This window comes from Larus michahellis, chromosome 16 (assembly GCF_964199755.1).
Source record: "Larus michahellis chromosome 16, bLarMic1.1, whole genome shotgun sequence".
Taxonomy (NCBI): domain Eukaryota; kingdom Metazoa; phylum Chordata; class Aves; order Charadriiformes; family Laridae; genus Larus; species Larus michahellis.
The window spans coordinates 10,097,190-10,112,413 of NC_133911.1; the positions used below are offsets into that span (position 1 = coordinate 10,097,190).

Consider the following 15,224-nt stretch of genomic DNA (forward strand, 5'->3'; position numbering starts at 1 on the left):
GGTGGGTGGGACTGGGGCTGGTGGCTGTGAACACTGAAGCGATGGCTGACTCTGGGGCTTGAGCAAAGGTGGCAGCAAACAATTGTGGCTGGTCTGGCAGCCGTAGTCTCCCAGCCCATTTCGCTGTCTCTGAGCATGAGAAGCTGGGTGGGCAGTAGCTGGTGCTACTACAACTACTGCTGAGGGTAGTGGCTCCTCCCAGCAGCAGCCGTCTCTTTCCCCATCTGATCCCTTTGGCAGGCAGCAGACCTGCCTGCTCGTGTTCTCCTACCAGCTGTGGCACCTGGCTGGACCTTACCCTGTTCCTGCCTTTCATTTTTAGGGTTGCAAATCTTTTTTATTTTTGCCTTTGTTGCTCAGAAGCATGAAGGATCTTTGCAGTGGCTGTGGTACTGGAGGCATGTAAATAAAGGGGCTGTCAGCCTGCGCGTTTGAACAAGAACATGATAGTTTTCTTCCAGTGCCACAGTAATGGTTTTAATCGATTCGTTAAGAATGTGGCTTCTAAAACAAGTTTGTTCTCTCCATAGGCAGCAAGTGGAGCAGTGGCTGCTGTGTTGTGGGTGAGACCCTCTGGCGGGAGGAGACACCGCATCCCATTATGGTGACAGCCATCTGGCATCAGCACTGAGAAGTGGCGTGTGGCAAGGCTGGGTTGATGTAGGGTCTGGAAGTCCCATATCTGGGAGCTGAAAGGAAGAGCTCAGCACAGACAGATGAGGGACATCTTAGTACCAAAGTTGCCTCAAATCTGCCAGGACTGGGGGTAGATTGTATGTCAAATGAGGAACCTACAGCATCTTTGGTAGAAGCCTGCAACAGTGTCTGACGTGGCAACAAAAGAACATGTGTTGTTTGGGGCAAATTGGTGTATTTTGGGATGATTCTCTTACTCAAAGATGTCTCTGACATCAGACTGACTCTCCCATCTGTGTTTAGTTTATCTGCGTGAGCATTTTGATGTGGGCGAAGGTGAAAAGGTGAACTGGATCAAATAGCTGAGAGCAACTGTGCCGGTGCTTGACAAGTTTATTGCTCGGTTTTGCCCAGTCTGGCAGAATTAGGCATGTATCTTAGGGTTAGTTTGGGAGCAAGGTGCTTACACAGGGCACTGTCTTAGCAAGCAGTAAAGGGAAAAGATTTGCTGTGACTGTTGACATGCTGTTTGGGATGTGGTTTTGAGGAAGAACATTTGTGAGGATAGGTGAGGAACACAGTCCTCACCTGAACGCTTTCATTTAGTTGGGTACAAACACCCTTCTGCCCTATGAACGTTGTTGTGCTGTGAGTAAATAACCCTTAGTGTTATAAAGGTTCTTTTACGCTGTTGTTGGATTACAGAAACTCTGATGAATGATACTTGACCAATATAATGGACAAATTGACATAAAAAAATTGAACAACACAGATCAGGTGACAGGGAATCTGTGGTGATAAGAATGTTCAGTGGTCTCTTGCACCTGTCCTTGTGTACTGCAAGATTACCCTGATTTCTCACAATTTCACATTGGGTTTTATGTAAACTTGTGCAGTAGCCGAACACCCCCTGCCTTGAACAGTGCTCTTTGGCATCTTTTTCAGATGTTGTGGTTGCACTACCTACCACATAAATGAAAGCGAGTTTTCCACGGACAAATGGTGCAATACCTTTTATTCCTACTGTGACTGTTGATTTATGTGCAGGAAAGCCATTGTTCTGCTACAATAAATACTGATATATGCTAAGGATTCATGCAGTGTTATGGTAACCTCTGCAGATAAAATTAAGCATCCTTAATGCTTAGTGCCCTGAGTTTGAAGTTTTTTAAAAATACGCAGAACAGACTGCACTACATCACGCCATCTTTGTTTGCAAACCATGAGGGAATTTGGCATGTAAGAGCACAAACTAGGGCACCATAAAAGAAAGTTGGCAAATCGCCTTACCTAAGGAAGGGCAGGACTGAATGCTACCGTTAGTTAGAAGAGATAAAAGCAGAGCGTCGTCTATGGCATCTGCTCTATGGCCTTATCAAAAAATATCTCCACCCCAGCTAAAAGTCTTACTATCACGATGCACTTCCCCTGCGATTCCAGGGATGAGGCTGTGGAAACGAAGACGTCGCTGCTCCTCGCAGGGGAGGCTGGACGAGGTGACCTTTAAAGGTCCCTTCCACCCCAGACCGTTCCGCGATGCTACGGAGCGACGGTACGGCCGCTCGCAGCTGCCTGCGCTGAGCGCTGCTACAGAAAGTGGGCGGGGGGGCGCGGTCGGCCTCGAGGGTGCGTCCCGGGCAGCCCCCGGCCTCTTCCGGGGGCGGGGGGCCCGTGGGAGCGGAGCGCGCTCCTGCGCCCGTACCCGCGGCCAGCAGAGCTCTGGCGGGGACGGGGGCAGCCGGGCCACGGGGCAGAGCAGGGCAGCGCCCCCCCACCGCAGCCCGCTCCTGCGGCGGCGCGGCCGGGGCCGCCCTCCGGGGGCGGTGCGCGGGGCGGCCGCTTCCGCCGGCGAATGGCGGCGGGAGCACGTCAGCGGGGCCGGGCCGGCGTCAGCGCGCGGTGCAGTGCGGGGCCGGGCGCCGCTGAGGTAAGGCCGCCAGGCGGGGCGGCGGCGGGGGTCGCGCCGGGCCCGTCCCGGTCCGGGGCGGTTGCGCGGCTCGTTCTCGGCTGACAGGAGCTTTTGGGAGGCGGCGGCCGTCGCGTCGGGTCAGGGTCGGGGCCGGGGTCGGCCTTTCCCCGGCACGCTGGCGTCTGCGGTGTGTTTGGAGCCCTCGGTACCCGCCGCAGAGGAATTGGGACTAGATTCTACCAAAGAAGCAACAACTTATTTTCGGCGTAGAGGTGCCCGGGAGGAAAGGCGATGGCTCCATCCCGGCCTGCTGTGTGCGCTGGCCGTGCAGACAGCAGGCGGCAGAGACAGCATCACCAAGGCCCTGCGCATTGGGATGCGCGGTTGTTGGTACAACCAACGTCGAGTGCCAAAAATCACAAATAACAGCCATTGATAGCGAAAGCAACCAGCCACGTAGCTGTTTTCTGTGCTGAAGGAGATGTTTTCTGCTTTGAAGCTGTTGTGATCGCTAGGTAGACTCACCTGAGGACAGGGTTATGTTCTCTGGTGAACAATTCATAAGTTGAGGAAAATTGGCAATGAGGAATATAGGCTCAGCTCACAGTTTTATGATGATTTTCTGTTGGACTAGTGACACGCTGTTAATAATAGCCTTTTGTTCCAAATAATCGCAGATCATCATGTGTATTTTTGAGCCACGCAGAGGGGTTCTTTCCTTCTGTCACTAATGTGTTGCCACTTACAACTTGCGATACTGTTTTTTTTGCAACGCACAGTACAGAGCAGGAAGATAAAGGAAGATCTAGCATGAAATTAAACTAATAGATGAACACAGGGAGATCAACAACCTGGGTGCAAATGGCAAGGTATGTCAGTGACGAAGGGGAGAGCTAGCAGAGCTGTATTGTCACGTTTCTGTGAAGTGCCCAGGAGGTCATTAGAGCATCTGTCGTGAATCTGATTGGGTTTTTGTTACGTCTTTTTTTCTGGTATCTCTCTCCTAATTTTTAACAAATTCTCATTGTGAGGGAATTACTTTGACCTGAAGGCTGATAAAGATACTCCCGCAAAGTAAGTTCTCCGCTTATGAAAGACATGGGTCATAAGAACTTTTCAGTAATTTGTGAAAACAGTGTCAAGGGGAACACCGGTGTGGGCATCTTCATGAAGTCTCCATACGCTTCTCCTTCTGTTGATCTTTCTGAGGGACTGGGTGTCTAATGAGCTTTCCCAACAAAATGTAGCTTGCTGTTGGTGCCTTGTGAGACAGGGGTTGTCAAGGCGTGTAATTACAATTATTAATCACTTGTTGTTTTCTCTTACATGGTATCTATCTTGGTCTGAAGAGAAGCAGTCTCGAGGAAACCTGTGGTACAGCGTTAGTAATACTTCAGTAGATGTCTTCTCTCTCCCACCCTTCCTCCTCCCCCTCAGGCCCCAAATACAGTCAAGTTACCCTAGCTGCAGTCTTCTGTGAGGTGCTTGGCATTTAATTTTGCATTGTGAAATGTCTCTCTTTGGATGCTTATGTAGAGCTGGGGATCATTCTGTGTAAGGCATCGTCCCGCCGTGCTTAATGACTGTTGTATCAGTGTGATGGTAAACGTGGATTTATGGAGTTCTGCTTTTGGTAATAGTTAGGGATGTGCAGCAAAGAATGTTGCATAGACTAAGGGCTCCAGGAAGACGTGTGTGAAATGCACTGGAGGAAGTAGCAGAAAATGAGAGATTTGTGGGAGTTCTGTACAGTTAAAGTAGCAGAACAGCTGGGAGTCTTTTCCCCTGGGGAACTGTAAACAAAAAAGAAAGATTTGTTTTGCTTACTAGTGTGCAGCTGTGAGGTTTTCCTGAAGAGGTGTGAGGTGAAGTGGAGCCATCCTTGTGCAGCAGCAGCCTTTGGTCCGTGGGCAAGAAAGCATAAAGAAAAGGTCAGACTTCACTTATGAGCTGTTTCCGTTTCTGGTAGTAAGAGGCAAGAAACGACATGTGGTTCATTAATTCAGCAGATCTGTCGGCATCTATCGTGATATGCTATTTTGGAATCCATTTGGCTGTTTTACTCACCACAGTATACATGCTTTGGCTACAGGAGTGATTCTGATGAGACCCAAGGAGGCTGTTCAGCACTTGAATGCTATTAATCTCTGAGAGAGGAGTAGCAGTGCTGAGGGTGGCTTGTGGTGTACGTATCTTCTCAGGAATAAGTTCGAAACGTCAGTTCCTGAACTGAAAAATGGTATCAATTTCTGGTTCCAACCGTATTTATTGTCAGCTGACTTCATCCAAGTGTTCAGCTTGTGTAGTCTGAACTTCAAGAACATATTCTTTGTGAGCTCTCATGAAGTCTTATGGGAATAGAACCAGCAAGAAGTAGCGGATCAGACTGTGTCCTTACAACAGAGCATCTCTGTTGAATTCAGGAATGTAAATAGGAAGGAAAGCAAACTCAGTCATTGTGTAAAAAGTTTTGCATTAACCCTTGGCCTCAGCACAGGCAGCAGGAATGGTAGGATCAGTGCTGAAAGGTGATTTTACATTGCAGCAAGATTCTGGATCTGCAGCCAAGCCACAGCTTTGCTTTATTGTAAACTTAGACTGACATCATGATTCATCTTAATTTAGCTCAAGTGAATTGCAGATAAATTTAAACCCATTGCTGTTATGGGAACTCCTGGGAAGTATGACATGTCTGACTGCTAATTGTTTTAAATATTTCAGCCTTAATCCCTGATGACGTTAGGCAATGCCTAGGTAATTAAGATGGGATCTCTGGTGTCTCATTTGTGCAAAGATGGAGGTGACGTCCATAAAACGTATATGTCTTGTGCCAAGAGACGGAGAGAAAAGGTTGTAGATCGTACAGAGGCTGCACTTAGTATGTGAAATTTTGAAAAATGGCTTGAAATTCAGTAAATGAAATTAAGCGAAGTTTTTCTTACTCAACCATGTTATTATGAGCTGTTTTTCTTCCAGACACTTACCCGTAATGATTCCACCATCTGCAACAACCCCTGTCAGCGATGCTGCACTTTTGCCAAGCGTGGCTTCTCAGGAAATCTGGAGGTCACAAGTTCCAGGCTATTCTGGATCAGTCACACGGCACATAAGTCATCGGGCCAACAACTTCAAGAGACATCCAAAAAGGAGAAAACACATCCGCCCTTCGCCGCCGCCACCACCAAATACTCCATGTCCTATTGATTTGATTGATTTTGAGGATCTCCAACCTCAGAGGTCTTTCCTAGAACTCTTGTTTAACGGGTGCATTCTCTTTGGGCTTGAGTTCAGCTATGCCATGGAAACAGCCTATGTTACCCCTGTGCTGCTTCAGATGGGGCTTCCAGACCAACTGTACGGAATGGTGTGGTTCATCAGCCCCATATTAGGTACCTTTTCTTTACATTGTTTCTTCCCTTGTTTTTTCCGTTACACAGGTGTTTTATATTTTCATTTTCTCTACCTCAGCTGTTAACAAGCATATTCTGTGTGCTTATGAGATTAAGAAGCACTAGCCATAATTTTAGACAACCGAATGGAGAATAATTCTTGCTGTGTCTTGCTTGAAATGGGCCCAGTGTGATCAAAAGGTCTGTTCTTTTAACTGACCTCTTCCATCTTGTGCGAGGGTAAGCTTTGGTTACTCCGTTCCTATATTTAAAAACTAGTAAAAGAGGATCAATGTATCCATTTATGTCCCTATGAAAAAAAGCATACAGAGGCAGTTCCCAAGGATTTGTGAAAAAAGCAGAGTGGGATTGCCTTCTCGTGTTTAACTTTCTGAAACAAATGAGGTGTTCCAATGATGAAAGACCATTGACTGCTGCTGTTACGGGCATTGGATTCCATGCCTTAGCATGGAGCCAGGGTTGGGATTGTACCCATTACTATGGGAAGAACCATAGGATGGGCTATTACCACTTAGAAACTTTGTTCTGCCTGTTCTGCTTGTGGGATGTGCTTCAGAAGAAGAGAGTACATAGGCCCCTACTCATAGGCTGGCCCAGAGTAATATAGGCACTTATCCAGCTTGCATATTTGTTTCTTGCTACCTTCCAAGCTAATGCTGCAGGGAATCTCCCATCTAAGATGCAGTAAATGAAATAGCTGGTAAGGAATGGAGTCCTTTACAACGTAAAACTGTTGTACTCTTATTCTTCACCTGATGTCAAACTCTGCTGTATTAATGATGCAGAGTGAACTGCCATGGCAGTGAGCAGCTGCACATTACATTATTCAGTCCTCATCCTGGGAGATGCCAGGAAGTACACTGTGTGTGCACCTGGGTGACTCTTACGGACTAGGGATATCACTATGCTATGGTGTCCTGCCTTTACTTGCCTTTTAAGGTGCCTATTTTGACTCTCCTGTAAAACCGTCTTGTAGAAAAATGCTCCTTACTGGTGATTCCTTTTTTCTAGGGTTCTTGTTACAGCCTTTACTGGGGGCCTGGAGTGACAGATGCACATCAAGATTCGGGAGGAGAAGACCTTTCATTCTGGTCTTAGCAGTAGGTGTGTGTTGTAGAAACGATGGACATAACACTTACAAAGTAGAAACATTGTGCATCTCTCTTCTGTGACATCCCTTTGTGGCACTAGGCTGAATAAAATGCCTCTAAAGTGTTGGGTATTGTGCGTCTGAAGAAAGTGGAGAGTGGCGCCGAGGTGATGCTTTGGCAGCCAGAGATCCACGCATAAAAACACCTCTTGTCAGAGTCTGAAGAGAGGATGTTTTGGGGGTCAAGAATGTTTTTCTTTGGCCAAAATCAACTCCAGACATTTGTAAACTTGGAACAGTAGAAAAGGGTTTTTTCTATAAGGTATATTTCTATAAGGTATATTCTATAAGCCATGCTCGTTCCCCAGACTGTGGTGATCCGAACAAGAGCAATAGTACTGCTGCAAGACTGTGCAGGTAGCATAATACTTTTAGAGCATGGAGCGATGCAAGTGTTTTTGCTTGTAAGCAGTCGATTGATTGATTTTGTTTTGGTTTTATTCCCAGGAGCGTTGCTTGGGCTCTCACTTATGCTGAATGGCAAAGATATAGGGAGCACCTTGTCTGACACTGCGAATAACCACAAATGGGGGATCATTCTTACAGTCTGTGGTGTTGTCCTCATGGACTTCAGTGCAGATTCAGCAGACAATCCCAGTCATGCCTACATGATGGATGTATGCAGCCCAGTGGATCAAGACAGGGGCCTCAACATCCATGCTTTGTTAGCAGGTATGCTTTCTTGGTGCTTTTTGGGTGACGTGAACCTTAAGTAAACCAGCCCTGCTGTGAGAAAGCAGAGTGCAAGTCACTGGTCTTTTCCTCTATAAGCATAATAACCAAATACCTGGAGAGGTAGCACTAATTAAATTTGAAAACAAACTTCTGCTTACTGTAAAAGGCTTTTGTAACTACCAAAAGTCAAGACACAGTCCTGGGTTGTTCATCTGAAGGTCCCTCATGTCATTTGTAACACCTATGGAAACAAAATTATCCCTCAAGGGAGGAGGTTCAGTTTCCTGCAGGTGTGGAAAATGCCTTTTTTAGTTATTCTGTTGGAGGGGAAGTGCATACTGGGTGCTATGATCTCTCATTGCTGTCATCTTCAATTGTTGTACTGCCCTAGTCTAGCTTTCCTATCTATCAGGGGACTGTTTCATGCCTTTGAATGTGTTTGTAAGAAAGAAAAGATAGTTTTGTAAGGCTTTCACCACGTGAATGGAGTGAGACAGGTATCCAGTGCCCTCAGAACTTCGGTGTTCATCAGTAGTAATGCAGTGGCAGTTTTGTACGCTGTCAGCACGTTGCTGATTAAATGAGCTTGCTATGCTTCTGAAGTGATTCGGTCTGTCTTGGACGCAGTTAGATCTGCGTTCCTCTAACTGAGTGGGGAAAATGGATTTTCACTTACTTTCAGGAAAACAGTCTTAGCTGACTGATTGCAGAGCCTTGCCACGAGGCTGGTGGACACTTCTGTTTTATGGACTGAAATAGCTGAAGGTAAAGTGGTTTGTTCTTTGCGAAGAAAGAACTACCATTTTTAATTACTTGTATCATCACTTTTATAGCACTGACCTTTTCCTCCTTTCTGTACTGTTTTTGTACATCCAGACTGTCCTTGTGGCATGGATAACTGTGTTTATTACTGCATTTGAACTGAAAAGGGTTGAGTAGTAAAACAGAAGTAACATGTCAGATTCTACTCACAAATCATTAGACAAATGGTGCTGTGCTGTTACTGACTCCAGGATTGGCTAGGGAAGGTAATCTCAGCTCTGTTTTTCCACCAGGTCTTGGAGGTGGCTTTGGTTATGTTGTTGGAGGAATACACTGGGATAAAACCAGTTTTGGAAAAGCTGTGGGAGGGCAACTTCGCGTCATCTATATCTTCACCTCAGTTATACTGACTATCACTACTGTGCTGACTCTAATTAGCATTCCAGAAAGACCCTTAAGGTCCTTTAGCAGGAAGAAAAAGGTGATGAAGAGTCCAAGTCTTCCTCTCCCTCCTTCTCCACCTTTCTTCTTTGAGGAGGGTGTAAACGAAAACTTTGCTTCTCATAACTCAGCTCACTTACACGCAAGTTTTACGAGTCCCGTTTCTCCCCTCAGCCCACTCACGCCCAAATATGGCAGTTTTGTCAGCAGAGACAATTCCTTGACGGGAATTAATGAGTTTGCATCATCATTTGGGACTTCAAATATTGACAGTGTGCTTATAGACTGTTTTACAGGCGGGCACAGTAGTTACTTAGCACTTCCAGCTAGCTTGCCCAGGCAGCCTGTCAGTGTCAGCTTTCCTCGGGTGCCTGATGGCTGTTACCAAGGAGAAAATGGAGTTCTGGAGCAAGGGGAGAGCAGCATAACGCCGGGGCCTGATGGCGAGGCACTACGGGTGGGTTCACTGGATGCGATAAAGCCACGGTCATCAGGGATCCTGAAAAGACCTCAGACCTTGGCCATTCCAGATATCGTAACAGGACACTGTCCAGAAAACAGCAGAAGAAGAAATGTAACCTTCAGCCAACAGGTAAGGGCAGAAAATCAATGATACGACCATGTAAACCTGAGCGTTCATTTAATCTCGTCATATAGTTTCAAATGTGTAGTGCACAAATTCATCATTAAAGACTGCTCATGACAGTTTGCTCATAAAAGTCCTAATGGGAACAGCATACCTGCTATGACTTTATTGGTAGAATAGTGGGTAGGATGTGAATTATGACTGGCAGTCTGTCAACTGCCTTTGTTAAGATGGCAGAAATGAGAGCGTTTCACTCTCACTGGGCCACGTGTGAAAGTTAGGCCGGTATTTTTAGCCCCGCTTCACCACCCAGGGAGCTACCACATGAGAGCAGAAAAAGACACATTTTTATTGAGCCTGTATCTTCCCTTTCCACAGAATTACCCGCAAGATAGGGCCAGGGATAGGATTCTCCCATGAGCTTCTCCTTATGGCAGTCATTACATCTGGTTCCATCAGGGAGGTGAGGTTTCCCTTACCCAGGGATAAGACTCTGACCTCATCTCCCACTGTTGGTGATAACTTGGAATGTCTGAGACCTCTGTATGCTGGCCAATTTTTTTATGATCCAAGATGAGGTAAACTGTCCTCTGTTTTTTGGTTTGTTTTTTTTGGGGGGGAGGTGTGGGGGGGTTTTTTGTTTGTTTGTTGCTGTTGCTGTACTTTGACTCAGTTTATGAGAGCAGACTTCGTTAGGGCAAGGATTTTACATGCTGTGCATGCGGAAATCGAGCATCAAGGTTAGCAGGCAATGAGAATGTGTTTCCATTAAAACCAACCTCTTCTTACTCAACGTCTCTAAAACTTCAGGAACCAAGTTCACCTGAATGTGGGTACAGCTCCTATTAAATGCAATGGAATTTATGCCTTCCCTACGCTAGCATCTGTATGTGGTTGCCAAATACCCTAGAGAAGTGAAGAGTACCGTTTCAAGTATACTGAAAGCTGCAGCGCAGCGCTGTCATTTAACGCTTGTTCCAAGAGTGAACTTACAGTTTAGCTAAATACACTGTTCTTAATCTCCAGTTCAACATACTGCAGCAGCAGAGTTTAACTTTCAGATGATGCAGATAGGTGTGTAATATTGCATAGGTTTGCTCAGAGGATGCTTACGTTTGTCTTACTGTGTTTGTTGACCTGTGAGTTTTTCTGATGCAGGTTGCTAATATCTTGTTGAATGGTGTTAAGTATGAGAGCGAGCTGAATGGATCAGGCGAGACCTCTGAGCAACCACTGTCTGTGAAACTGCTTTGTTCGACCATCTGCCGGATGCCCAAGGCTCTTCGTAACCTCTGCATCAACCACTTCCTAGGTATTTAGAAAGTGCTGTCTTGCTTTCACCATGAAGTAGTTTACCTCATGTGAATGCTTTTAAATATTTAGCTATTGCTGTAATGGCTGCTAACGAGAGAGAACATGATTTGTTCCGTATGCACTCACCAATAAGGTGCTTTCTGGTATTTAGTTTCTTAGAACACTGAGAAAGGTAAAAAACTCAAAAACCCAACAAAATAGTAAAGCCTATGTTCCTAGAAAGGGAATAACAATGGCCTAAATCAGCGCGTCTGTTAAATTGAATGTTTACACTGGGATGAGAAACACTGATGAACCGAGAACTTGAAACCCTCAACTCTTTTTTTTTTTTTTTTTTTTAATGCTCTGAAACTGGCAGTACCGAGCAGAAAGGCAAGATCATTTGTATTTCCCTGCTTACACCTGCGACTGGTGTTCACTTCCCTCCCTTCGACAGCATGTGTATAAGGGTCCCAGAACAGGCCGTGAGGTGCGAACGCAACACTGTAGGAGTGCCCGTAACCAGTGCACTGTTACCTCTACTCTTAACAGTGCGTGGCTGATGGTTAGGAGGGGCTTGCAAGCAATACAGTTTACACAAATTGGACAGAAGGTAACAGGTAGTTAATACTCATTGGCTGTGAAAGGAAATAAGAGATTGCCTGCACCAGTGGCCCTGACGCCGGTTTGTGAGTAGGAGTTTTTAACTGTGTCGGAGGTGCTCGAGAGACTGCAACCATGACATAAGAAGCATTTCTTCCAGTTCTATGTAGGAGGACAACAGCAGCTTGAAAGGACTATGTGATGAGCCACTCCATGAAACTGAGTGTTGTGTCCTGTCAAAACCTGAAGGCAGCTCAGACTGCTGTAATCTGTTTTTCTGTCTTGCTAAACAAGTGTTCTGTGGCCTGCAGTCAGCCTCTAGGATTCCACTTAGGAATTCAAAGGATAAGTCTTGGTCTATGACGAACATTGTACCATAATGCCCGGCGAATAGCAGTCGCAGATAAACATGGCTGAACGTTACGTAAAACTCACATTGCACAGCCTGTCTTCAAGTGTGATTGGTACTAGGGCTCATAGCATCCATGTAAGTTCATGAGGGGAAACAGGTACTCTGCACTCTTAAAGGATTACTTCTGGCTTCTTTCAGGATGGCTTTCGTTTGAGGGGATGTTACTCTTCTATACTGACTTCATGGGAGAAGTAGTGTTTCAAGGGGATCCGAAAGCGCCTCACAGCTCAGATGAGTATCAGAAGTACAACGCTGGGGTCACCATGGGCTGCTGGGGAATGTGCATCTATGCATTCAGTGCTGCTTTCTATTCAGGTACTTAGTAGAGCCATCTTAGCCACTGCTGTGAGAAAGATGCACCTGCTCCTCGAGTGGTGTTTCTGCAACAAGTAGTCCAGCATTTATGTTGCACATAGCCTACCACATGGCATGAGTGCTGAAGCAGAGTGTTCTTTTTCATTGTGTTATCTCTGCTAGTTAGCTTGACCTGCACTGACAGCAGATGAGGTCAGCAGTCCAGCGAAAACACATCTCTCAGTATACAGTTCCTTTCACAAGCGATGTTTTCAATGTACATTGAATCTAGAAATAAACACAGCCACAACAGGCACAGTTCTGGCACAGCAGCACTCAGTGCTGGTGTGCCCCCAGCAGAGCGCCCGGTGTCACGCACCACCCGAGCACCTTGTCATGTGTCATGTCGCCCCTCAAACAGTTCCCATTTACCTCCCGGGACAAAGCCACTGCCAGGCTTCAGCTCTGCCAGGCCCTCCACACAGGTAGGGCAGCAAGGCTGTGTTGTGGCAATGGGGTTTGGAAGGGGTCCTTGGCACTCATGTGCGAGCCATCAGTTACTCAAAGCATAACAGTTGCTGCTGAGATGTGGCTGTGTAACAGCTGGGCTGTGGGGCCTGAAGGTGAATCCCTTGGGTCCCTTGCTGACTGGCTAGCAGCAGGGAGGGCCACAGTTCACCCTGAATGCCATGCCGTTGTCTTGCAGCCCTGCTGGAGAAGCTGGAGGAGCGGTTCAGCACACGGACGCTGTATTTTGTGGCATATTTGGCCTTCGGGCTGGGCACAGGGCTGGCCACGCTCTCCAGAAACATCTATGTGGTACTGTCACTGTGCGCTACCTACGGCATCCTCTTTGCCACGCTCTGCACGCTGCCCTACTCCCTGCTCTGCGACTACTACCAGAGCCATGAGGTGAGCCTCGGGCTGGGGAGGGGAGAGGGTGTCCTGCCGCGCCCCCTTACGCTGTGTCCCCCACAGTTCGTAGGCTCACAGGCGGAGGGCACGCGGCGCGGGATGGGCGTTGACATCTCCCTGCTGAGCTGCCAGTACTTCTTGGCGCAGATCCTCGTGGCCTTGGCCATGGGGCCGCTGACAGCGGCTGTGGGCAGCGCCAGTGGTGCCATGTACTTCGCCAGCCTGGTGTCCTTCCTGGGCTGTCTCTTCTCCTCCCTCTGCGTCACCTATGAGTCGCCGCCCAGCGAGGAGGTGCCACCCGCCGAGGAGCAGCGCCCGCTCTTGCCCCGTGCACGGAATGAATAAGTGGGAGAAAGCCACCACAGCCTCTACTGCCTCATTGCATCGCCCTCGGCCTCCCCATCACGGTGCGGTGGGCTCATGCGCCTCTGGGACGGCAGCGGAGGACATGGTGAACGGCAGGAAGGTCTGCGCTGTCTTCGCTGAGCTTTTCCCTGCCCGCGGGCAGGGGCAAGTCAGTGGCACCTGGAACTGCTCATCCTTCCCCTGAGGTGGCAAAGGCCCATCTGTGCCCCTGGGGTGACAGCAACAGGAAGCGGTGATGTCAGCGTGGGGCCATTCCCTCCAGCTGCCCCGCGGTACCATCATTCCCGGGGAGACGAGTGGCAATGTCCAGCTTGAGGCATGGGACCTGGAAGTCTGTTGCCCAGGCAGGGTGACAGCGAACTGCAGGGCTGCACGTGCTGCTGCGGGCACCGCCACTGCGGGAGTGCTGGGGCCACAGTGCTCCACCAGCTTCATTGGTCAGAAGGTGCCATCACACGGCCCTGCTGAGCGGCCCAGTCCTCAGTTGCCGAGGGCAGCGGTGACTCCTGTGAGGCCTTGGGGAGTGACAAGGACATCCTGCAAGTTCCATCCTCTGCCCATGGTAGGCCTGGCTCTGGGGGGTGTGTTTCAAAACTCTGGGAAGGCTGAGCGTGACTGGTCTTGCTCAGGTGGCGTAAGTACTCTGTCAAGCACCATAGCCAGTCTCCTGGGTGCGCAGAGCTCCCACCAGCAGAATTGCTCCAAGGAGCTGCTGTGGGGTGAAACCACAGTGGCCTGGCTCCCAAACCCTGCCCTGTAGGTTCTGGCTGTGATCCATGGTGATGGTTGCCAATACATGCATATTTCCTTCCACGTTAGACTTTTAACTAAGACTACAAGGGCTTGTGATGACTTAGCAGGAGGACGGACAGTTGTCTGTAACCCAGCCTTGGGGAGAAGGGTCTCTTTGCATCAACTTCCTTGGGTAGAAGCTTGCTCTTGAGTTGAAAATTTAAGAAGAATCATTTGTGTGAAAGTCTGCAGCACATCATCCTTGTTTTTCATACAGTTGTACTTTGTGACATTTTGAAATCTGCATGGGGATCGGTGATTAAGTACTTGTCAGCTAGAGCTGCATCTTCCATATCTCACTTAAACTAGTAAAAGGGCTTTGTCATTATCTATGAGAATTCTTAATTATTCTGGTTTTGGAAGGTGGTGAATGTGTGAGATCTCTTAAAAATTCCAGTTAAGCCCAGGAGTCTTTTAGGTCTTGAGAGCAAAGATGAAAATGGAAATAAAGTTAAAACTAGGATTTCTGTCAGCCTGCCTCTGTTATTTGGGTAGGCAGCCAAGGTTTACCAAAGCTGATGGGCATTTGGGTGTTTACCTGTGTCGTGCACTGCATCCCTGTAGAGGTTATTTTTGCTCACCTGGTCTTTAGGTCCAGAAAAAGGATTTTCTCTGGAGGATCACTACTTTTAAATGAGCTGTACTTGAATGTTCACCCAGGTTTAATCTGATGCTTGATGCCAAGATGAGTAACCTGTGTAATCTTTAGCTGTTATGGTTTACTATACTCCAATGCTGAAAGCATAATGCACGACCTGTGAAAGGTTCTTGTAAGAACCTCTCGTTTTTATCATCTATCCCGGAGTGTTACTGGTTTTTTACTTGAGAAGCAAGTTTCATGATACTCGGTATTTAGTTAAGTGGAGGAGCACTACTGAAGTTACAAAGTCAAGCACTCAGAGGTAAAAGACAGTCAGATTGATGAGTCTATTCATCTTTCTTTTCTTTCTTTGGGCTTACATAGTGTCATATCTGCAGGA

At 47.5% G+C, this 15,224-nt stretch overlaps 1 protein-coding gene across 28 annotated transcripts in view; it reads left to right on the plus strand.

Moving 5' to 3' along the window:
- SLC45A1 (solute carrier family 45 member 1) overlaps window positions 1-14,576 on the plus strand; it is a 72,054-nt gene extending 57,478 nt beyond the window's left edge. For 22 of the 28 annotated variants that reach the window (XM_074560465.1, XM_074560468.1, XM_074560479.1 and 19 more), the window contains 9 exons: window positions 531-2,563; window positions 5,522-5,934; window positions 6,967-7,059; window positions 7,553-7,777; window positions 8,836-9,575; window positions 10,728-10,881; window positions 12,016-12,192; window positions 12,878-13,083; window positions 13,150-14,576. In XM_074560465.1, coding sequence (XP_074416566.1) covers window positions 1,947-2,563; window positions 5,522-5,934; window positions 6,967-7,059; window positions 7,553-7,777; window positions 8,836-9,575; window positions 10,728-10,881; window positions 12,016-12,192; window positions 12,878-13,083; window positions 13,150-13,431 — 2,907 coding nt within the window. In that variant the 5' untranslated portion in view covers window positions 531-1,946 and the 3' untranslated portion in view covers window positions 13,432-14,576. Of the gene's footprint in view, window positions 1-530; window positions 3,415-3,493; window positions 4,477-5,521; window positions 5,935-6,966; window positions 7,060-7,552; window positions 7,778-8,835; window positions 9,576-10,727; window positions 10,882-12,015; window positions 12,193-12,877; window positions 13,084-13,149 lie in introns of those variants that run through there. The other 6 variants (XM_074560490.1, XM_074560488.1, XM_074560487.1 and 3 more) reach the window with 3 other exon arrangements.
- Window positions 14,577-15,224: the final 648 nt, after the last annotated feature.